The 25,084-nt window shown below is 33.7% G+C and overlaps 1 protein-coding gene across 1 annotated transcript in view; it reads left to right on the forward strand.

Annotated features, from left to right (window-relative positions):
* The first annotated feature begins 8,166 nt into the window (after positions 1–8,166).
* The window catches only part of LOC134714935 (trichohyalin-like), a 39,727-nt gene continuing 22,809 nt past the window's right edge, over positions 8,167–25,084 (forward strand). The window contains exons 1-4 of the mRNA XM_063576657.1: positions 8,167–8,285; positions 17,224–17,258; positions 18,360–18,649; positions 20,283–23,148. Of these exons, the coding sequence (XP_063432727.1) occupies positions 8,251–8,285; positions 17,224–17,258; positions 18,360–18,649; positions 20,283–23,148 (3,226 nt within the window). The 5' untranslated portion in view covers positions 8,167–8,250. The remainder of the gene's footprint in view (positions 8,286–17,223; positions 17,259–18,359; positions 18,650–20,282; positions 23,149–25,084) is intronic.

The following is a 25,084-nucleotide window of genomic DNA, read 5'->3' on the forward strand; positions in this document are numbered from 1 at the left end:
AGTATAGTATATTCACCTGTTACCTATTACCTTATCTGTACGTTCCGCATCTGACAGGCGCACCACCAAACGGTGTATTCAGGATCAATATGCTATATACACGGGTCATAATCACAAGGTTGAAACTACTAAATTGTCAAATTGTTACCTATTTTAGTATTTTAATCAGTAAGACTTTCTAAGATAACAATACGAATACTAAAAATCTGGACTAAAAATAAGGCGTATAGGTACAGTTTTCAATTTGTTAGCGGGCATGACGTAAAACAGCGAAACAAAGAATTCAACTTTATTTATAACTAATATAGGACAATGATGTTGACTCCATTCCAGGACCTATTGTTTTCCAAATAATAAATATTACCAATAATTGATAAGTTCCAGTTCGACGGGTTCAAACAGAAAGATTTGAAAGCAGAGAAAACTGTGTATCTTATAATCGGCATGACTTTATCAGATGACAATACTAATACTAAAATAAGGCTTGCGCAAAGTTACATACTTTAATTCAGTCATGGACCCGTGAGATCACGGGTGTGTTCTAGTTATGTTATAAAAATGTCCAGCGTCTGTCTGTGAAAAAAAGGGGGGGTCACATGTCGCGCCATATCTGATCAACGATTTATGATCATTGCTTAAAAAATTACACACTTCTTAGTTATATTAATTTAAAGATCTGTATACTTTTTGGTGATGATTCAAAATTTTATTTTGGGGTTATTGAGTTTTTATACGACCACAAAAAATGATATCACGTTGTCGTCGTCGTCGTCGTCGTGATCGTCGCCCGAAGACATTTGGTTTTCGCACTTTAACTTAAGTTCAAGTAAATAAAAATCAATGAAATTTAAACACAAGGTTTATGACCACAAAAGGAAGGTTGGGATTGATTTTGGGAGTTGTGGTCCCAACAGTTTAGAAAATAGGGGCCAAAAAAGGGCCCAAATAAGCATTCTTCTTGTTTTTCGCACCATAACTTTAGTATTAGTGAATAGAAATCTATGAAATTTAAACACAAGGGTTATGACCATAAAAGTAAGGTCGGGATTGATTTTGGGAGTTTTGGTCCCAACAGTTTAGGAATAAGGGGCCCAAAGGGTCCAAAATTAATCTTTGTTTGATTCCATCTAAAAATGAATAATTGGGGTTCTTTGATATGCCGAATATAACTGTGTATGTAGATTCTTAATTTTTGGTACCATTTTCAAATTGGTCTACATTAAGGTCCAAAGGGTCCAAAATTAAACTTAGTTTGATTTTAACAAAAATTGAATCCTTGGGGTTTTTCGATATGCTGAATATAAAAGTGTACTTAGATTTTTTATAATTGGCCCAGGTTTCAAGTTGCTCCAAATCGGGGTCCAAAATTTAACTTCGTGTGATTTCATCAAAAATTGAAAATTTGGGGTTCTTTGATATGCCAAATCTAACTTTGTATGTAGATTCCTAATTTTCGGTCCCGTTTTCAAATTGGTCTACATTAAGGTCCAAAGGGTCCAAAATTAGACTAAGTATGATTTTAACAAAAATTGAATCCTTGGGGTTCTTTGATATGCTGAATCTAAAAATGTACTTAGATTTTTGATCATTGGCCCAGTTTTCAAGTTGGTCCAAATTGGGGTCCAAAACTAAACTTTGTTTGATTTCATAAAAAATTGAAAATTTGGGGTTCTTTGATATGCCAAATCTAACTGTGTATGTAGATTCTTAATTTTTGGTATCGTTTTCAAATTGGTCTACATTAAGGAACAAAGAAATTTTTAATTGGAATTATCTTTCTTTGTCCAGAATAGTAGTTGAATCAACTTAAATCATTGTTCTATACAATATACAATGTATATTCACTATTACTACCAACTAATAAATTAAAACAATCTTTACCATTCAGTGACAACAAGGACTTTTTTTACATTTTAATAATTTATGATGTATTTAAATGAGTAGTTAATGTTGCAAACTCCATTAGAAATTTGAAATGAGCTCAGTTGTGGAATAAGGGGAAGGGGGTGTCAAAAAAATGGGTGGGGTGAGTCAAATTTTCTTATTTCCGAAATAAAAAGAAAATTTCTTCAAACATTTTTTGAGAGGATTAATATTCAACAGCATAGTGAAACTCAAAGCCAAAAAAAAATAAGTTCATTAGACCACATTCATTCTGTGTCAGAAACCTATGCTGTGTCAACTATTTAATCACAATTCAAATTTAGAGCTTGATTCCAGCTTGAATGTTGTGTCCATATTTGCCCCAACCGTTAAGGGTTCAACCTCTGCGGTCGTATAAAGCTGCGCCCACATGTCCCCATTCAAATGCATTGATCGTCCAACAAAGGGGGTTCCAACCAACGGAATCCCCCTCCCTGGGTCCGCAAATGGCACATGGCCAAAAAATTTTAGTCACCTATATTTTTGCCTATATATTTTGGTGATATAAAAACATGTTTATTTGAGGCATTTGTGGTTGCATTTATACAAATAATGTGTCGAAAAACACAGAATAGCAAATACAGAATAATTGTTTGATTTGTCAGAGTTCTGTCTTTATTTTTTTTATTTTCTTCTGATGTGAACACATTCTTTTTAAAAAATTTATTTGGTTGAAATAAATATATATATATAGCAAATTTTTCAAAAGAAAAAGTATTTATGTTTATTTTGAAAAAAGAAAATGAAAAATGCTCAAAAAAACAAAATAAACACACAATTACTTAGTAGTCTAGTATTTGTACCAATGCAAGTTGCGTAAAATCAAATTAGAAATATCCTCAAAATAATCTTTTGTTATGCAATTTTATATAAAATATTAAGAGTGAGAAATACCAAGTGACTAACACATAATACATGTAATACTAGGGGTCCTGATCCTGAAATCCCGAGGTCACGAATTTAAAGAAATTTAAATACCGACATCCCGAAATTCGGATTAGAATTCCCAGTTACCGAAATGACCAATCCCGAAATCCCAAGCTTAAAAACACCCGAACTTTTTACATATATATATGTATTCTAAGTTAAAAACTTGTGTTAAATTAGATGGTGAATTTTCAGATTTCTTTCATTGTAATGTTGGTCTAATGCAAGGCGAATCATTATCACCATTTTTATATGCAATTTATGTAAATGACATAGAAATTGAGTTAATTAAACAAGGAATAGAACCATATGAAGTAAAATTGTTAAATCTTTATCTTTTTATGTATGCTGATGATACAGTTCTCTTCAGCGAAAGTATTTCTGATTTACAAAAAATGATAGTCACTGTATATGATAGTTCATACAAGAATGGTCTTGATATTAATTTAAGAAAAAACAAAATAGTTGTTTTTCGTAACAAAGGTGTACTGAAAGAGAACGAAAAATGGTATTTGAATGGTAAAATGATAGAAATGTGTGATCAGTTTGTATATCTTGGTTTGTTATTAAACTATAACGGTACTTTTACTGTAACACAGGAAACACTATCGGAACAGGGTAGAAAGGCTACATTTTGTTTATTGAGTAAGATTTATGATGATTGTTATAACACTGAGACTTTGATGTTCCTTTTTGATACATATGTAACAAGTATTGTGAATTACGGTTGTGAAATATGGGGTTTCCATAAAGGAGCTGATATAGAAACGCTTCATTTGTATGGTGTATTTTGAACTTGGTCGTTTACCATTGTATGTTAATAGATATGTAAGAATGGTACGTTATTGGTTGAAGCTATTAGAATCTAATAATTGTATATTGAATAGTATTTATGAAGATATGTAAGAATCTAGTTTTGTCAAACCGAATGATAAACTCAATTGGAGTTGTAAAATAAGAGACATACTAAACAGGTATGGATTTAATGATATATGGTTAGCACAAAGTGTTGGAAATAGTCAATTATTTTTGCATGAATTTAAAAAAAGAATTGTTGATAATTATATAGCCGAAGCCTTGTCATTTTTTGAAAACACTTCAAAATGTTATTTATATCAATATATACATGATGGACATACTTTGCAATTTTATTTGAATCGACCATTGAACAGTTTATATCAGTCATATGTAACTAAATATAGAATAAATTCACATTCACTTAATGTAGAAACTGGAAGATACTTTAATTTTTCCAGAAATGAGCGTGTTTGTAATATGTGTAATAAGAAAGTCATCGAAGACGAATATCATTTTATATTAGAGTGTGATAAATATGTAAATGTCAGAAGTAAATATATTAAGATATATTATTACAGAAACCCATCTACCTTCAAATTAGTTCAATTACTATCTGTAAGAAATATTAAAGAATTAAATAATCTGGGTAAATATCTGTACGAGGCAGAGAAAATTCGTAACACTTGATTTTTGTTTTGTACCTTTATTACCATTGTAAATTATATGCCAAACTCCGCTATATAGTAATGCTGTATGTTTATGTAAACTGTATAATTTGTGTATGTATTTAATCCTATGAGCTGTATATTTGCTTACGGAATAAAGAATTATTATTATTACATATAACATGGATGGGGTATTTTATAAATTTCAAAAGACTGTGCATCATAATTTTTTATCAAGACATTTTATTTGCAATGAAAGGAATTATTTAAATCTGGAATTATTTCAAATTCTGAATAATTGATTAGCAAAAAATTATGAAAATTAACCCAACTAAATATTTTTGAAACTTAGAAATGTCCGATATAGTTCTACACCCTTTTTTAACTTCTGTCTGTTCTTGGCGTATAATCTTATTAGACTCCAAATAATTTTCCAAACTTCAATAAACTCTAGAGGAAAAGGTTTCTTAAATACTAAAAAAGGGTACTATCTCTGTAGTTTGAATGGCTATTACAATATCTTCCTTTAGGTTTGATAAAAAAAAAATCTTTAAAGATAATAAGAACTTCCCGATAGGGAGAACATTGTCATAACTTTAAGAAAAAAGTAATAAATTTCATAATTTTACATACATTCTTATACCTGCATGTTTAAAAAAAACTTGAAAATATTCTTTATACATATCGCTTGTTTATTTAATCTTTGACCGGAACATGCATTAAATATTTGTCACCGGACATTAAGCTTCAAACAAATAATCTATTTGAACTTAGATCATAGATTTCTTTCTTTATTGTTTTGTCTTGACAGAGTCTTAAAGTAAGACAAACATTGTCATGATTGTAGCATATATTAAGTGCGCTAGATGTTTAGCGTTGTGACCTTTGTAGCTGACTAGTTAGTAGTACAATAGGATTGTCCTACCTGTATTTGATTTAATATTGTGATTTGTATTATCTTTTGTAGGTTCAATTAGAAGAGCCAAAATTTATAAGGATACTAGATTCATGATAAGCAGAAGTAAATAAATAATTCAAAACAAAATATGATGAACTCTATCGTTATAGGATCTTATAGACTCATATGAATTGATAATAATTACATTAGATGTATGTTTCATTTTAATACGTTATTCTGATTGGCTAATTGCGCATCACATGTTATTTCGTAAGCAATTGCATGAGACAATAACATTTCATTCATGATCACACGAGGTCCCACAATAAAATGCACAGGTGAATTTAAAAATTAAACTTCATGAAAATCGTGTTTTTATAATCCTAGCTAAAAAATGTAATTATAAGTATTGAATGCTTCTTTTTGTAACTTTATAGGGTTGTAAAAGCGTTGACCGTGCGTACATTTTTAGAATGAAGCGCTTCCGCGCTTCATACAAACTGTACTTCGGTCAACGCTTTTACACCCCAATAAATTTACAAAAAGAAGCATTCAATTCTTAAATAATACACCCGTAACACCACATATGTACATGTATAGCTAATACATGTAACAACAACTATTGCTTCTGAATCTAGCCACACTGATTAGATAACGGTTTTCGATTTACATTTTTTATGAAAACAATTTATCAAATTGAATAATTTTCTTTGAAAACAAATAATGAATCTCCATTAGTTTACTAACTAAACAACAGGGCTAAAAAAAGTCAAGATACTAACTGGGTGATAAGTTCTATTCAGACAAGTTTAATAATCATTTACGGCGAGACGGGTATTTCCAATTTCGCGTCGGTAGATGAAAAAAACTACAATTGACGTACTTGGCAGTGGCGGATCCAGGGGAGGGTTCAGGGGGTTGGAACCCCCCTGTTTTTTTGACGATCAATGCATTTGAATGGGGATATGTAGTTAGAAACCCCCTTTGTTCAGGGTTGGGACCCCCTTTAAAATGTCTAGGTCCGCCCCCGCTTGGGTAGGATTGCTACGGATTATTCCGACAACAATAGTAGGTTGACTATACACCATTGTGAAGATAAATCAATTTAGATTTACGACATAACAAGTTTCAGTGGGGTTGACAGCCGAGAAATCGGTATATAAGTATTTCTTTTTTTTTTCAGAGACAGGTGCCTGTGACTTGAAGGATGATATTAGAAAACATTTAAATGATTTTTGAGAATATCATGATTGATAAAACGTTTTGTTATAAAATATTTTTTGAACATTTTATCCTGCAGAAATGATTATTTATGTTTTAAAAATGTTTCCATTAAATTGAGAATGGAAATGGGGAATGTGTCAAAGAGACAACAACCCGACCATAGAAAAAAACAGCAGAAGGTCACCAACAGGTCTTCAATGTAGCGAGAAATTCCCGCACCCGGAGGTGTCCTTTAGGTGGCCCCTAAACAAATATATACTAGTTCAGTGATAATGAACGCCATGTACTAATTTCCAAATTGTACACAAGAAACTAAAATTAAAATAATACAAGACTAAAAAAGGCAAGCATATTTGATAAAAAAAAAAAAACACAGTTAAATCCTTTCAGGGACTTTCAATAATAACAAAGTTAGTTTAAAGGGGGGGGGGGGTAGGAGGGGTCCTGATACCGAAATTCTGGGCTTAAAAACACGAAATGCCGAGGTCCCTTATGTAAATATAGCTAAATCCCGACATCCCGAAATTCGACAATTGAATTCGAAATCCCGAGCTTAAAAACACCCGATCCCGCAGTCCTGATAAAGATCCTACCCCCCCCCCCCCCCCCCCCTGTATAGAAAGTCCCTGATCCTTTATAAGACATTTTACAAACACTCACGGTTGTCCGAAATTAGTTGCATTTTAATGATGTTTTAAAAGAATCATAAAAAAGTTTTGAAAATACAAATAAAGGTGAGATATTTCTATAATATTTTACATCATTTGTTTTGTCGCGGTAATATATTTCACTTGCAAATTAAGTGCAAGACATAACTATTATGGTCTGGAAATATTCTTATTAACATTGCAAACAAAAGTTAAGTGTTGATAAAAATGAAGACCAGAGAAAAACTTAAGAAGTGTGAGTGAATATTTGAAGACAAAAATAAATCCGTGTGTCATCCCCCTCTTTTTAATATCAAAACTGTCAATTGAGCTGTTTACTCGAGAATAAATAAAACAAAAAGATTTAATAATTTACTATTGAATAAAAGAAAAATATAAATATATAATAAAATAATCCTGTAATATCCTGGCATGACTTATTTGTATATTTTTGTTTGGGCTTGTATTTTTTTCATCAGGCCCTCGGATTATGAGTAGTACTAATGTAGCTTCGAACAATTGGTCCGAACTACTAGATAGGTATCACGTCTTCCGCCTAAACGAACGCGACCACCTCGCCATACAGCTAGCATCCTAACAGATCGAGGGAAGGCGCACATAGCAACGGTTGGAAACGTTGTAAGTGCACAAGTCATAAATCTTGACTGATATAAATCGGTCTCAAATCACCTTGAGCGTATGTATCAAGCCTGTGGGCAGCATTTGTCATTTTATGCATATATCTACTGTTTGATCTTTTGTAAAAGACGGACGAAAGATACCAGAGGGACAGTCAAACTCATAAATTGAAAATAAACTGACAACGCCATGGCTAAAAATAAAAAGGACAAACAGAAGTTAACTATAGAAAAATGCAAATATGTGGTAATTTGTTGGTTAGTAGGCTCCACAAAAAAAGCAGAATAATATGGCGAAAAACGGGCGCAAAATAAGTTCCATACCGACATTTACATTTTCCATTACTACCAGACTGACGCCGTCTTTTTACAACGTCGTTTCGCGGTATAAATGACGCCGTCTTTTTACAATTTGATGTAACGTCCTTTCGCGGTATCAACTGTAATGAAAGTTAACCAAACGTCACGTTCTATTTATTTCCGGTGTAAAAAAACAACTTTTGAAAGCGAAGACATGTTTTGTTATAGAAATGTATTGTAGTATTATATATTCATTTTTGCTGATGTAAGTAGTTGTAAGATAATTATTGGTTAAAAATAGCTTGCCTTCAAGAACATAGACTCCTTGAAACAAGCTTTAGTTGTACTTATTATATATATGAGGGTAGTAATGCCTTTTACCGTCAGACGTCAAACGGTCATTTTTAGTTACCGTTAGCGTCTAATTGGTTAAAATATTGCCGTGATTCTTCAAATTATGCTTATCGTGTTTCGTCAAAGGTTTCAAATAATTATCGTTAGCGTCATTTTTTAAAAATAAACATGATGCGTCAAAATCAGTCGATTATTTTATCGTCTACAGTAAAAAAGAATGTGTACATTTTATCATCATGCATCAAACATTACCGTTAAAGTTGCCAATAATTTTTACAGTTATTCGTCATGCATGTACCCCAATAACTACCCTCTTATATCAGAACATTTTAGTAAATAATATTACGGAAAATTCAATCTTATTCGTGTAATACCAGTTTTCGTGGATTTCAATCGACAAAGAACAATTTAAATTAAAATGTTCAAGGAAGTACATATTTTATATGCATCCATACATACTTTTGTAAGACATCCAAGAAGATATACGTTTCCTTATTTTACGAAATAGGTACCCATGACAAAAAAACGAATCCACAGTATCGTAACGCTTAATCAACTCCGATTGCCCATCTTCAAATTGCATCCGGTAAGCAAAAGTATTGTAGAACTCTTCAAGGTTTTCTAATTAGGTTTAGTTCATACAGTATTTTATTCAAATAAATTGAATTGGATTAAGTAACAGGCATACGATGCAGTCCGGTATTTGATCTTGTATATTTATTTTTTATTGAGGGCGGAGTTATCGGACGGGCGGAATTACCGGAAATGACTGTAGCATATATACACCCTTTCCAAAAAGGCTTTCTCATCACAGACTTAACAATTCGTACATTTATAATTCTTCATCAAGTTCCTCTTTCAACATAGCCAATAATGAATTTTCATAGATAAACATAAAACTGTAATTTTCTGTCTTTGAGAAAATAACATCAAAAATGCTGCAAATGTTTGCACCTGTCCTAATTCAGATATCAGATGTACAGTAGTTGTCGTTTGTTTATGTGTTTCTCGTTTCTCGTTTTTTATATAGATTAGATCGTTGGTTTTTCCGTTTGAATGGTTTTACAATAGTAATTATGGGGCCCTTTATAGCTTTTTGTTCGGTGTGAGCCAAGGCTCCGTGTTGAAGGCCGTACATTGACCTATAATGGTTTACTTTTATAATTTTTATTTGGATGGAGAGTTGTCTCATTGGCACTCACACCACATCTTCCTATAAATGCTATTTTTTTTCTGAAATTCTTATACCCGCGAGCCTCCTTAAGGCTGTACTGAGGTGAGGGAGATTTAAAATATGTCGGGGAAAAAGGCCGACTCGGACATGTACCTTATATTTGCATTGGTATAACTTGGGTCTAAAATGAAAAGAGAGAAAATCAACAATCTGCTTTAATTTTGGTAAATGACCTTTTATGAGCTTTTAAATCTTGTATGAAAAAATAAATGGGTGTTAGGGGACGACCATTTAATATTGGGGGAGGGGTATTTTGAAGAAAAAAATAACTCAGCCTTGATAATCACAAAAATAAATGGTTCGTTCTGTGGTAGTTAGAAAATAAATTACCTGACTTGCAATGTAAATTGAAAATAAATAACTCAGCAGGTCTCTAGCTTCTTGGGACTTCAGCGGTTCCAAAACCCTTCAAAAAAAAATTGACTCGCTAGGCTCGGCGTAATATGTTGGACAATACTTTTGAAAGAGGCTAGGTAAAACCAAAATAAATAAACTATAACACGATGTATGTATGCAATAAGAGTATAGTGCATGGGAATATAAAGATTCATTTCGTGAAGAAAATTATAAAATACTTAATCTAATTATACCAATTGTCTTTTATAATAATAAATATACTTATATTACTATGTATTTGTATTTCGTTTGTCCTGTCTCGCTATGTATAATCTTAAAATCTTTGTATATATTGTCCTCTTGTACACAAGTATGTGTCTGAGGGTATGAATGAAATCTTGAATCTTAAAATTTCTGCAGGGGATAATGATCTATTCTGATTAATGGTACACAATGACTTGAATATACATGTATTAATGGTTAACCTTTTTTTTTAAATTGTTATTTGGATGGAGAGTTGTCTCATTGGCATTCACACTACATCTTCCTATATCTAAGTATTCATAATTAACAAATATTTAAAAAATTGTATGATTTCGAATAGCATAAATATAGTGGTGAAAATGATTAATCAGTCCCTTGCTTTAATGAAAATGAAAAATCTTGCTTCAACAGTGCAGAAAATGAATAATCGGTCCTCTCAGTTTACAAAAAAAAATCCTCCTGGCCCCTCCCAGAATATCAAATGGTCGTCCCCTGATAGGGCAAAATATTTTTACCTTATATTGTAGTGAAAAACACCAAGGCGTCCGAATATTTGACACAAATGCCAAAACCTAACCTAAGTACATCCTTAAAGTTATTATTATGCCTCATTTATGGGCATTATGTTTTCTAGTCTGTGTGTCTGTTCGTTCGTCCGTCTGTCCCGCTTCATGTGTAATATTCTTGCTTTCTGAATTTTTGACTATTGGTGCAATAAAATAATTGACAATATGTTTGCGTGTCTCAGTCTAATCAGGTCTTGCGGTCATATGACAAAATGTGTTACAATTATAAGTAAGAGAGATATTATAAAACATATTTCAGGACATTTGATATGATTTTAATGAGACAACTAGCAACCATAGTTCAAATGATGAAGATACACGCAATAAAGGACACCGTACAATCACACAAAAAAGCCACACAGTATGAGCAGCTTTTCAAAATGCCCCCACCCCACATGAAAATATGAAAAAAAATGAAACATGGCAAACATAGCTCATTACGATGTCGTAAAATATATTTCATAGGAAGTACAGCCGGCGGTATTAGAGCATGACATTGCATGATTCTCTATCTATAAATAAATTACCTAAGCCGGTTTTCATGGTATTTTTTTATTACGGTACATACAGTTATTAATTTGTTTATTTATTATACCTCCAATATATGAGTGGGTGCAACCAAATTACTTGTCCGTCCGGGCGTTCAACAGTCAAATATCAGAGAAATTACCTAAGCTTCCGCAAATTTAAAGATTAAACATTGTTGTGTTGATATATGTACATATATATATATATATATATATATAAACGAGTCTAAATTGAAAACTACGTTCAAACCTATGATTGCGTTGGATAAAAACCGCAATTTTTATACGTGTGCATGTTAAACAAATTTCGTTGTAGAAGGATCTAAAAACAGCACAAACAACATTTTCCAAAAGACCAAGAAAGTGAGAAAGTATATTTAAACAAAACGCATTTAAAGCCCCAGTCCCACTGGATCACGATCGCACCACGCTCACCGCGATCTAAAATAAATTCAGATCGTGGTGAGGTCGCGGTATGAGCGGCATGAAAATGTAAATTTTCGTTGCTTTCACGATCCTACTACGTCCTTATTACGCTTCTACAACGATCCCACTACGATTATACCACGTTCTCACCGCGCTTATTCTGCGACCTCACTACGCTTATCAAGATCTTTCTACGCTCATCACGTTCTCACTACGACCATTCCACGAGTTATTCGATTGCAACACGATCTTACCACGCTTCTACTGCGATTATAGCACTTTCGTACCACGATTATACTACGTTCATACCGCGATCTTACTACGTTCTCAGCAATAACGTCCATATCAATACAGTTCCATTCCTTCTATTTCTGATAAATACGTAGATTTCCCAAAATCTACTAGAACACGTTGGCGTGGAGGTAGGGGTTGGTGTAGAGACAAAGGAGCTCTGATAGTAACGAATCCTTGAGTTAAAATGATAAAAAATTGCTCAGTGCTCGGAGCACAAAAATCATGCTCGAAACATGAAATCCAGTACTTTGATTGGTTGATTTTTGAGTACAAAAAACTGACTCGAAAGTTTTACGACTTCAAGGCCTGTTCAAGCAGAGATGATCATGTCGGACTGAACAATCCAACCTAAATTACAACCTATTGCTAGTCCATAAAGCTCAAATGACGATATTTCAGTGAACGATAGCAGAGATGACACAGATGTGTCAATATATATAGGAAGATGTGGTATTAGTGCCAATGAGACAACTCTCCATCCAAGAAACAATTTATAAAAGTAAACAATTATAGGCCCAGGTACGGGCTTCAACACCGAACAGCGAGCTACAAAGGGCACAAAAAATTACTAATGTAAAATCATTCAAATGGGAAAACCAACAGTATAATCTATATAAAAAACCGAGAAGCATGGTTGAGCCATTAGAGAAAATAAAAAAGGAGTTCTTATTACATACAAACAAACAAAACCTGGAGAGATTTAACATATTTTATGTGAAAATGACAATGAGAATGATGGTCGTAGTATGAACGTAGTCAGGTCGTAAGAGAAGCGTGATGAGGACGGCAAGGGCGTCCTAGAATCGTACTATGGGCGCGAACAGCGTGGTATAGTCGTAGTGGGAGCGTAGTTGGGTCGCGGTGAGAACGTGATGGTCGTAGTGAGGTCGTAATAACGTCGCTGTGAGATCGTAGCGCAGTTTTTCCGAATAGAATCACGCTTTCGCTACGTTCTCGCCACGCTCTTGCTACGATGGTACAGCGACCTTCGCGATCTTACTACGATCTTAGTACGCTCTCACTACGCTTCTATTACGACCTGATTTCGCCACGACCGCACCACGATTATTTTGAACATGTTCAAAGTTGGCCACGCTCATCACGATCTTGAAGACCTCACCACGACCGTGATACGACCTTACTGCGATCTACACGATCGAACTACGATCATCAAAATTTTCATTTTTTTACAGATCGTAGTGCGATCGTGGCCTAGTGGGACTGGGGTATAACAGGTCGAACAACTGATGTTCTTTAACCCTGATGACTGCCATTGGCGATTGCCAAATAAAATTGATCACAAGATGTAACAAAATGGATCTTAAAATAAATTGAATCCTAAACAGAAAAACTTTTTAAACTTGTGGCCGCGATGTTATGCCACACACATACGGTGTCAATATTTTAATACACCAGATCCGGATTTCGACAATAAATGTCTCTTCAGTGATGTTAGGGATCGAAACGGTATTTGGAAGGCCATTTGGAAGATCAAGCAGAGATGATCATGTCGGACTGAACAATCCAACCTTAATTACAACCTATTGCTAGTCCATAAAGCTCAAATGACGATATTTCAGTGAACGATAGCAGAGATGACACAGATGTGTCAATATATATAGGAAGATGTGGTATGAGTGCCAATGAGACAACTCTCCATCCAAGAAACAATTTATAAAAGTAAACAATTATAGGCCCAGGTACGGGCTTCAACACCGAACAGCGAGCTACAAAGGGCACAAAAATTACTAATGTAAAATCACTCAAATGGGAAAACCAACAGTATAATCTATATAAAAAAACGAGAAGCATGGTTGAGCCATTAGAGAAAATAAAAAAGGAGTTCTTATTACATACAAACAAACAAAACCTGGAGAGATTTAACATATTTTATGTGAAAATGACAATGAGAATGATGGTCGTAGTATGAACGTAGTCAGGTCGTAAGAGGAGCGTGATGAGGACGGCAAGGGCGTCCTAGAATCGTACTATGGGCGCGAACAGCGTGGTATAGTTGTAGTGGGAGCGTAGTTGGGTCGCGGTGAGATCGTGATGATCGTAGTGAGGTCGTAATAACGTCGCTGTGAGATCGTAGCGCAGTTTTTTCCGAATAGAATCACGCTTTCGCTACGTTCTCGCCACGCTCTTGCTACGATGGTACAGCGACCTTCGCGATCTTACTACGATCTTAGTACGCTCTCACTACGCTTCTATTACGACCTGATTTCGCCACGACCGCACCACGATTATTTTGAACATGTTCAAAGTTGGCCACGCTCATCATGATCTTGAAGACCTCACCACGACTGTGATACGACCTTACTGCGATCTACACGATCGAACTACGATCATCAAAATTTTCATTTTTTTACAGATCGTAGTGCGATCATGGCCTAGTGGGACTGGGGTATAACAGGTAGAACAACTGATGTTCTTTAACCCTGATGACTTCCATTGGCGATTGCCAAATAAAATTGATCACAAGATGTAACAAAATGGATCTTAAAATAAATTGAATCCTAAACAGAAAAACTTTTTAAACTTGTGGCCGCGATGTTATGCCACAAACATACGGTGTCAATATATTTTAGTACACCAGATCCGGATTTCGACAATAAATGTCTCTTCAGTGATGTTAGGGATCGAAACGGTATTTGGAAGGCCATTTAAAGAGTACCCTCATTTTTAGATATACTCTTGAATTTAAAGAGTCAATGCAATATAGAATGAACGGATCATATAAACCGGAGGGAACATATGATACAAAGCCCAAACAAAAAAATATAAACGAGTCTAAATTGAAAACTACGTTCAAACCTATGATTGCGTTGGATAAAAACCGCAATTTTTATACGTGTGCATGTTAAACAAATTTCGTTGTAGAAGGGTCTAAAAACAGCACAAACAACATTTTCAAAAAGACCAAAAAAGTGAAAAAGTATATTTAAACAAAATGCATTTGACTAACAGGTCGAACAACTGATGTTCTTTAACCCTGCTGACTGCCATTGGCGATTGTCAAATAAAATTGATCACAAGATGTAACAAAATGGATCTTAAAATAAATCTAATACTAAACAGAAAAACTTTTTAAACTTGTGGCCGCGATGTTATGCCACAAACATACGGTGTCAATATATTTTAGTACACCAGACCCGGATTTCGACAATAAATGTCTCTTCAGTGATGTTAGGGATCGAAACGGTATTTGGAAGGCCATATAAAGAGTATCCTCATTTTTAGAAAAAGTACCCTCATTTTTAGATAAACTCTTGAATTTAAAGAGTCATATAGGATGAACGGATCATATAAACCGGAGGGAAAATATGATACAAAGTCCAAACAAAAAAATATAAACGAGTCTAAATTGAAAACTACGTTCAAACCTATGATTGCGTTGGATAAAAACCGCAATTTTTATATGTGTGCATGTTAAACAAATTTCGTTGTAGAAGGGTCTAAAAACAGCACAAACAACATTTTCAAAAAGACCAAAAAAAGTGAAAAAGTATATTTAAAAACAAAACGCATTTGACTAACAGGTCGAACAAATGATGTTCTTTAACCCTGCTGACTGCCATTGGCGATTGCCAAATAAAATTGATCACAAGATGTAACAAAATGGATCTTAAAATAAATTTAATACTAAACAGAAAAACTTTTTAAACTTGTGGCCGCGATGTTATGCCACAAACATACGGTGTCAATATATTTTAGTACACCAGATCCGGATTTCGACAATAAATGTCTCTTCAGTGATGTTAGGGATCGAAACGGTATTTGGATTTTGGAAGGCCATATATATATATACATAAAAACCAAAAAGTAGTAGGTCCGGTAAGGACCGATTTTGGCCTCAAATTCAGGTTACTCTTACGAAAGATTTTTATCACTTTTTAAACACCTAAGGGTATATTTCATCTGAATCAATTAGTTTATGTGAAAGATTTTAACTGATTTAGTCATTAAAAATAACCCAATTCAAGCTCAAATATGAAAAATCTACCAAATATGCCGAAAAATGTTGCATCCGTGTTCATCCTCACCCTTTTTATATGTTATGTATTATCATAAAATACAACCTACATTTCAATATTAAGGATGAACACGAATGCGGCCACTTTCTTTTCACACGAAAACCGTCTAAAATTTAACTAAGCATGACTTAATGGTGTTAGTATCCGATATATATATATGCATTGTATTGTCATTATCAGTTTTTTGACATGTTAATCTTCTCCTGATTAATCTAGATCATTAAAGAGTAGGTCCAGTAAGACCCCTTTTTGGCCCCAAAATATAGCAGTTTTACAAAGATGTTAAAATGTAAACTTTTAGTTATTTATTGGACAGTAGAATGCTTCTGCTACATAAATATGTGCTGTTTCTGAGGATGCTACATAAATATGAGCTGTTTTTATTTTATATATGTAGCAGAAGCATTCTACTGTCCAATAAATAACTAAAAACTTACATTTTAACAATTTTGTAAAACTGCTATATGTTGGGTCCAAAAAGGGGTCTTACTGGACCTACTCCTTTGCAAAAGCAAATTTACAGATCTAACGTTGTTTGGTTGATGTTTAGACGAGTTATTGGTTGAAGAGTTGTCACTTTCTCAGACGTACTTATATATACTGTATATATGTATATATATACAGTCGACTTTCGTTCTCGCGAAGTCAGCTAGATGGTCCCAGTAGCTGATCCAGACATTTAAAAAAAAGGGGAGAGGGTATGCACTGCCTAAGAGTGCCCCGCTCAAGTCATGCTTCAGTGATTTCCTACAGAATCAATCAAAAGTTTCCCACAAAATTGGACTCGGCTTCTTTACCCCGTCTTAAATCCGACTCTGAGACCAGACAATATTTCGACTCAAACGAAAACCGAACGTTTGATAGTCCAAGGGACTCAATTTGCTTAATTTTTAAGGCTGAAATAAATACGGATGAGTATCATTATGGGTAGAGGGGATCGATGTTCTCGTCTCAGATCGGTGTTTTATAACTATGATCTTTTATTATAGTAACATTTTACGGTTTCATGAGTAATTATTTATTTATTTGTACAGTTACATTTTTATTTTGTGATATTATCTTTTTAATTCACCGCATATATTTTTTAATCTTTTTAGAACTCCCACATAGTATATTTTCTATCATTAGATCTACGCCTAATATATATTTTTTTTTATCTTTTTAGATCACCACTGATTGTTTTTCGTGTATATTCACAAGGTATGTCACTTGTAATTTATTTTACAAATTAGAAATTTCAAGATACTGTAATTAACTTATTAAGTGTTAACGTTATTATTTTTCGTTTATATTTCGAGAAACTGATACTTGTTTTAAAAAAAAGCATTATCTCGGTTTTTTATGGCTCAAGATTGCGTTACAGAAATGAAGATGTGTAAATTAAAAATATTGCCATTTATTATATCTTAATTAACATAATGCAAATATTGACTTTGGATGAGGTTTATAAGTTATAAACATGATTTGCTTTACTGAATATGACCAACTACGAATATAAGAATATCAAAAGAAAAGGTAACCATACGTTTTTCCGGCTACAATATGAAATAGCCAAATTTTATGTAGATTCCATCAGAAATGCACCATTTCAGAGGTATCTTCCCTTAAAACGCCACGTATTCGTACTCTGAAAATTTATTATTTAAAAAAAAAATCTTCCGTACTCCTAAAATCAAAATTATTATACCTAAATTAACCTGTTTTGCGAATTTTAGAGTTGTCTTATTATCTCTCTTCCTATATCCTAAAGTATTACTATCTGTAACGTCTATATAGGCACTTGTTTTTGTTTAAATGTTTTTTTGATCGAGTTAAGCATTTCAATTGATATTTTATAGTGTGTCTTTTTGTGTTGTAATGTAACACTATTGTCTTGGTTTAGGTTAAAATTAGAACGATTAAACATCGTTGCATTTTTTATACATCTCACCTTAGCCTGGCGTCTGTTATTTAGTGACTGTGGTTTGTTGATGTGATTCATAGGTGTTTCCCATTTCTCGTTTTTTTTTTATATAGATAAGACCGTTGGCTCAATACAAGTTGTTAAACTATGGTAATTTGTTGGCCTCCTACAGCTTGTTAATCGTTGTGAGCCAAGGCTCCGTGTAGATAATTTTTTATACGCTGTGACTTGGATAGAGAGTTGTCTTATTGGCACTCAGTCTCATACCACATCTTCTTGTTTATATGTACTGATTTTGTCTCATGGATACATACCCCATATCCTTTGTGTTTCTGTTATGCAAACTTTCATTATAGGCTTGCTATTAAAAATATGACAAAATCAATTCTTAATTTTAGACGTTAGAGAGAAAACAATATGTTTGCGTCCCTACATGCAAACAGTGACAGGAATTGAAGACAATCTAGAAAAAGGTCAGGTTGATTTGAGAGAAAAGAATGAATATGTATACAGACATATACCTTTTAAGAAGCCGACAGTTGTATTGGGTTGGCAGATTTCCGGTAAAGATGGCATGTTACTAGGAACTGGAAATGAGAGGCGAGGATTGGTGACTGAATACAAAATCAAATGCCTCACTCGTTCGAGTGACTGGGTTTTTATTAACAATTCCAAAAGTGGAACTGAGGTATGTCTTTAATTGTGATTACAAAACAAAATCCTCGCGAATTAAAATCTTAGGATTAAGTTGTATACATGTATATGAATTAATGCCATTTTTGTCGAGCCTGTGACATTTTGAATTATGTCGCGAAAGCGAGACATAGCAATCCTAGATTCCGTCGTCAGCGTCTAGAATAAGATCCATTTTGTGAGTAAGGTTTTCGTAGACATCAATAACATTATCGAACAATCATTGAGTTTCATGAAATTTTGACAGAAGGTTGTATGCGACTAAAAAACAGTCTAGACTTTAATTTTAGAAATATTTATTTTAATATTTGATATCTGACTGTTAAATGGACTTTTTTTAACATTTATCATTTAAATTTATCCTTGGGTTAGAGTTTGTTGCACATTCTAACTTCGTCAGAGTTTAACCTTTATAGAATTTTATTAAACGGTAGAAGCTTTTTAATAATTAATTGTATATATGAACTTTAGAAAATGTAACAGTGACCCTACCCAAATTTGTACTATATCTAAGCATATATAAGTTTCATTATCAGTATTTTTCTATAGAGTCCGATGGACTTAGTTTTTACAGTTAACATATACCGACAGTGTGTGATTACAATTTATGTACATGATAAAGCTAACCTCCATGGATAGATTCTGATCTTCAAGACCAAGAAAAAGCATTTTTAAATCGGTATTTTACTGATAAATGGACTCACTTTGTAAGCCAACATTACACTTATACGCTAACAGCAGCAATCGCAGGCGAGACAAACGGGTTCCGCAAGGGCGAGCTGATATTCAATTGAATGCCATAATAAATCCCTTTTTGGAAATTTGTTTTAAAAAAATATCGATTGAGGAAGCTTAGGAAATGACACAAAGAAGTGAAAATAAATGGGGATTGTATCAATGGGACACAGATGATGCACCAGTTTGCATATAAATAACGTTATTAAAGGACATAACTCAAAAACTGTAAATAGTTGTCAAATGTACCAGCATTATAATTTAATACGCCAGACGAATGTTTCGTCTACAAAAGACTCACCAGTGACGCTCAGATCAAAATAGTTAAAATAGACCACACAAGTACAAAGTTGAAGAGCATTGAGGACCTAAAATTCCAAAACGATGTGCCCAATACGGCTATGTTAATTTATTCCTGGGAAAAGAAAGTCCAGGAGTTTTTTGTAACAGTTACGCTACCCACATCTGTACTTGATCTGAGTTCTGTGGTAGTAAGCATTGTTTATGAGTTTCATAACATTTAGTTGAGGTAAACGTAAGTAAAAGAACGGAACCGAAAAATTCAGCAATGTTTCCATTTGTAAAGAGGCATAACTCTAGAACGGTAAAAGTGACGCCAACAAAATTCAAACTTAAGGTCAACGAACAGTAATTGGGCTATGTCGCAGATTTTGCTAAATTTATGCTTACATCCTTGGCTCTGTGAACTACAACTGAAAATCGAAAAAAATAATGCATTTTTTTTTATTATCGGAAATATTACAGATTGATTTCATTCAATAAGGGCGTATGTTTGTATAGAAAGCACATACAATTAAAACGTCAACAACATATATGTATTTCAAATTTTAGATTTTCCCCCCTTAATTACAGCAAAGCAATTTTAACTTCAGGTATTTAAATCGCTTGGCAATCTAGCGCAGCCAGATACCATTACCAAAATTGATCTGGCGAACCCAATTACAACCTTGAGTCTTCGATTATACCCTCAATTATGGGAGGGTGTTCCGTTTTTTAAACTCAAATTGAGACTCTGCGAACCTGAATATATGGATGCTCCTTCCATGAAGGCGAACGCAACAACAACTAATTTAGATTCTCGGATCATTAGAACTCCGAAGAAAAACATCGAAAATCCTAAAGATTCTATTATAAGAAACAGAGAAGCTAATATTCGCCTTTCAAAGAAGTTGAAGTACCTCTTCCACACTCCGGCTGACCATACCAATAGCAGGAGGTCAAAGGACTACACATCTCCCTACATGCATCAAAACCAAAAGGTTCGTAGGAATCAATACTACCATGGTTCTCCAAATATGGATATTGACCGTACAATGCACCTTGATACTTTACGCCCTATTTATGGTCATACATCGTATACTGATGATAAACCATTTGAGGAAAGAAAATATATAGATTCTGGACCTACTAGTAGCTATCAAAAAAACACAACATTTCCTAATGAAAATAAAAATACACAAAGTAGGGACTACCGTTATCTTCCATTCCGATATTACGATAAGCGTCAGCACAAAAGAGACGAAATTGATGATCGACCTAGCAATGACGATTTGACAAGTCTGATAAATAATGAATTCGTTCCTGATCAATTACACAAAAAAAGCACTGACCAAAAGAGACAATCAGATGCTGACAAGCCAATTAAAAACAAACAAAACATGACAATTGTAGAAAAAAACGAAGATAAGGGGCTTAAAATTGAAGAGCAAATACGTAAACTTAGAGAAGAAGAATATAAAATACAAAAAGAAGCACATAGAGAGGAAGAACGTAAAAGTAAACTGAGACAGGAAGAATATAAACGTAAACAACAATCCTATAAACTGATACTTAAGAGACTAAAAAATAAATGTAAAACAGACAGACAAAAAGGTAAAGCTAATTGTCATGCACAGGGAAGAAGGTATAAGAGGGGAAGAGGGTATAGGAGAGGAAGAGGTAGGAGGAGGGGAAGAAGAAGTTGGTTAAGAGGGTGCATGCGTGGTGTAACTGCTGCGTATAGAAAATGTTTTCAAATACAATTTAAAAGACTTAAGAAGGAAGAAATTTCCCTAAAAAATAAGGAGCAAATCCTTAAACGTAAACTTGAAGAGGAAGAAGAAGAAGCAAAACGTTCACGTAAACTTAGAGTGGTAGAAAGTAAACGCAAACTTGAAACGAAAATACGTAAACTTAGAGAAGACGCACGTAAACAGCGAAAAGAGGCAGTTAAACGTAAAATTGAAGAGAAAAAACGAAGAGAACAGGAAATTAAACGTAGAGAGGAAGAGATTAAACGTAAACTTATTGAGGAAGAACGTAAACGCAAACTTCAGGAGGAAGCACGTAAACGTAAAATTGAAGAGGAAAAACGTAGAATAATAGAGGAAGAACGGAAACGCAAACTTCGAGAAGAAGAACGTAAACGTAAACTGGAGGAAGAACGTAAACGTAAATTAATAGAGGAAGAACATAAACGCAAGCTTCGAGAAGAAGAACGTAAACGGAAACTCGAGGAAGAACGCAAACGTAAACTTGAAGAGGAAAAACGTAAAATAATAGAAGAAGAACGTAAACGGAAACTGAAAGAGGAAGAACGTAAACGTAAACTTGAGGAGGAAAAACGTAAAATTGAACAGGAAAAACGTAAACAAAGAGAGGAAGAACGTAAACGTAGGCTTAAGGAGGAAGAAAAAAGACAAGAAAAAAAACAAAGAGAGGAAGAACGTAAACGTAAACTTCAGGAGGAAGAACGTAAACGTAAACTTCAGGAGGAAAAACGTAAAATTGAAGAGGAGGCTCGTAAAAAAATAGAGGAAGAACGTAAACGCAAACTTAGAGAAGAAGAACGTAAACTCAAGGAGGAAGAAGAACGCAAACGTAAACTTAAGGAGGAAAAAGAACGTAAACTCAAGGAGGAAAAACGTAAAATTGAAGAGGAAGCTCGTAAAAAAATAGAAGAAGAACGTAAACGCAAACTTCGAGAAGAAGAAGAACGTAAACTCAAACTGGAAGAAGAACGTAAACGTAAACTTAAGGAGGAAAAAGAACGTAAAATCAAGGAGGAAAAACGTAAAATTGAAGAGGAAGCTCGTAAAAAAATAGAGGAAGAACGTAAATTCAAAGTGGAAGAAGATCGTAAACGTAAACTTAAGGAGGAAAAAGAACGTAAACTCAAGGAGGAAAAACGTAAAATTGAAGAGGAAGAACGTAAACGCAAACTTAGAGAAGAAGAACGTAAACGTAAACTCAAGGAAGAAGTACGTAAACGTAAAATCAAGGAGGAAGAAGAACGTAAACGTAAACATAAGGAGGGAGAAGAAAGTAAACGCAAAATTGAAGAGAAAAAACGTAAACAAATAGAGGAAGCACGTAAACGTAAACTTAAAGAGGACGAACGAAGACAACAAGAACGTAAAGTTCAGGAGGAAGCACGTAAACGTGAAATTGAAGAGGAAAAACGAAAGATAAGGGAGGAAGAGCGTAAACGCAAACTAATAGATAAAGAAAATTTACTTAAACTTAAAGAAGAAAATCATAAACAACAGAAACAGCTGAAAACCGTACCTGTTCCAAGTACAACTGTACAGACGAGAACAAAGACCGAACCCATAACAACACCGAATATAACGACAAGACAGCGAACCACAAATATGAGTCAACCTACCAAAACGACAAAACAACCAACTACACCAGCCAACTTGACAAAAAACACATTGAATGAAGATCTGAAAAAAGAACTTATCAAAGAAACGGAAGGTAAATTATATTTTGTAAAGGAAGGTCAAGGCCTCGGTTTTTATGTATGGAAAAATGGTTTGCGGGTTATATTTTATTCGGTCAGATAATCTGCGAATTCGACACATTTCTTATTCAATCAGGCTCTAATGTCGGCGCTAAAAAGAAATCGCTAAAATGTCCTGCACTCTTTGTAATGTCTTGGGTTTTCTCTCTTTCTTTTTTTTTTTTTTTTATCTTAAGGTACTTTTGTAAGAACTAAGAATTAATAGATAAATCTCAGTGGTAACTTCACAAATATTACAGGATAGTCTTGAGTTGTAGATTATAGCTGCTGACTCTATATAGAATTGTATTTACTTAAGGTTTATGTACCCTTCTGTAGCCATTTTGTACGAATTTTTCAAACATCAATTGTATCAAAACTACAGATATAATGAATAATAGAGACAGTCCATTTTGAACATTTACTAGGTAGAAACTTGATGCAAAGCATTATTATTTACTGTTGCATTGCATTTAATAGAAAAAGAGTACTTTGTGGCAAATAAATCAAGATTTTTAACGAAAATCCACAGCCTTTAAGGGCATACGATACAGTAGAGATCCCTCGTTGATTTTTTCTTAAAATTTTGATAGAAGGTCAATTTCAATGTGTACTTTTCAAATATGCAAAGAAAAAAGTACCTTCATGACTTACTTTTTGAGATAATTTGGTTTTAAATTTGCATATTTGGAAGAAAATCCCTGAAATTTCATAAATTATGACTTTAAAAGAAAGTAACGATACTTTTGAACGAAAAGTCATAACTTCATCGGGTTTTTTGTAAAATATTCCCTTGATCCGTGGCATCAACCTGCTGAAATAAGTTTAAGGGGGCTCGCGGGTCTAAATGATTTTTTTATTTAATATAAGATTTCGCTATATTTTTCTATAAATGAACTTTATCTTATCCTGAATGGAAAAATGAAATAAAAAAATGGGGTCACCGTTCATTTACGCTCACAATCTGCCTTCGAAAGAAGCATACATTTTTGTTAATGTCCTTTTTTTCTGTTGAACTAATAGGAGAAATAGCGGTAATATCGAAATAAAAAAAGAACTAAATTACAGAAATCGTTTAAATTTTACAATTATTTAGTTTATGTACAGCTTATTTGAAAACAACAATAACAAATATAGGTCACCGATGAGTTAAAAAAGATATTTCTATTTTAATGCAAAACAATGGCATTTTTTCACCAAAGGGAGATAATTTAGGGCCTTTTCAATGATATCGACATTTTAAAAGTCACCTGGGGTCAACACGAATTAATTTTTTGGAATGATTTTTGTACATTATGATAAAGTTACAACTACTAAAGGTAATGTATCGAATTTGTAATGTAAAATAAAAGTTTATTTTTTTCGGAAAATCTTATACCCGCGAGCCTCCTTAAGGTTATATCAAATCATCTTGTTCTGGATTTAGAGTGCTATATCCGAAATAATGAAATTGACCATATTTTTGCGTCTTTTCGGAAGTGCAGAAAAAATTTGATCGTTGAATTTTTCCTGAAATTTTGGCGGAGTATTCTTGAAACAGTACTTGATTGATTGCAAAAGAAAAAAAATGGGGTCCATGTGCTTGTTTTTTCAATAATAGCCATAAACCTTATTTTTTTACGACGTCTGTCAGTATGGCGCTAAATAACGTTAAATTAAGTTTTAATCGCAACCACGTCGTGTACTCATTCCCGCCGTACACGAGTTCGCTGTCAATATCGTAGCTGCTACTTAGTGCTACGTAGATTTTGACTATTGGACGTGTAGCTATACACTAACTGCTACATAGATATCGATAGCAGCTATGTAGCCGCTACGTAGCTGCTACGATATTGAACTCAACCCTGGTGTTTTTCAAAGCGTTGTTACTTATCATAAAAAATTATAAGATGGTTAATCATAAAATTGAAA

Source organism: Mytilus trossulus, chromosome 4 (genome assembly GCF_036588685.1).
Source record: "Mytilus trossulus isolate FHL-02 chromosome 4, PNRI_Mtr1.1.1.hap1, whole genome shotgun sequence".
Lineage (NCBI taxonomy): Eukaryota > Metazoa > Mollusca > Bivalvia > Mytilida > Mytilidae > Mytilus > Mytilus trossulus.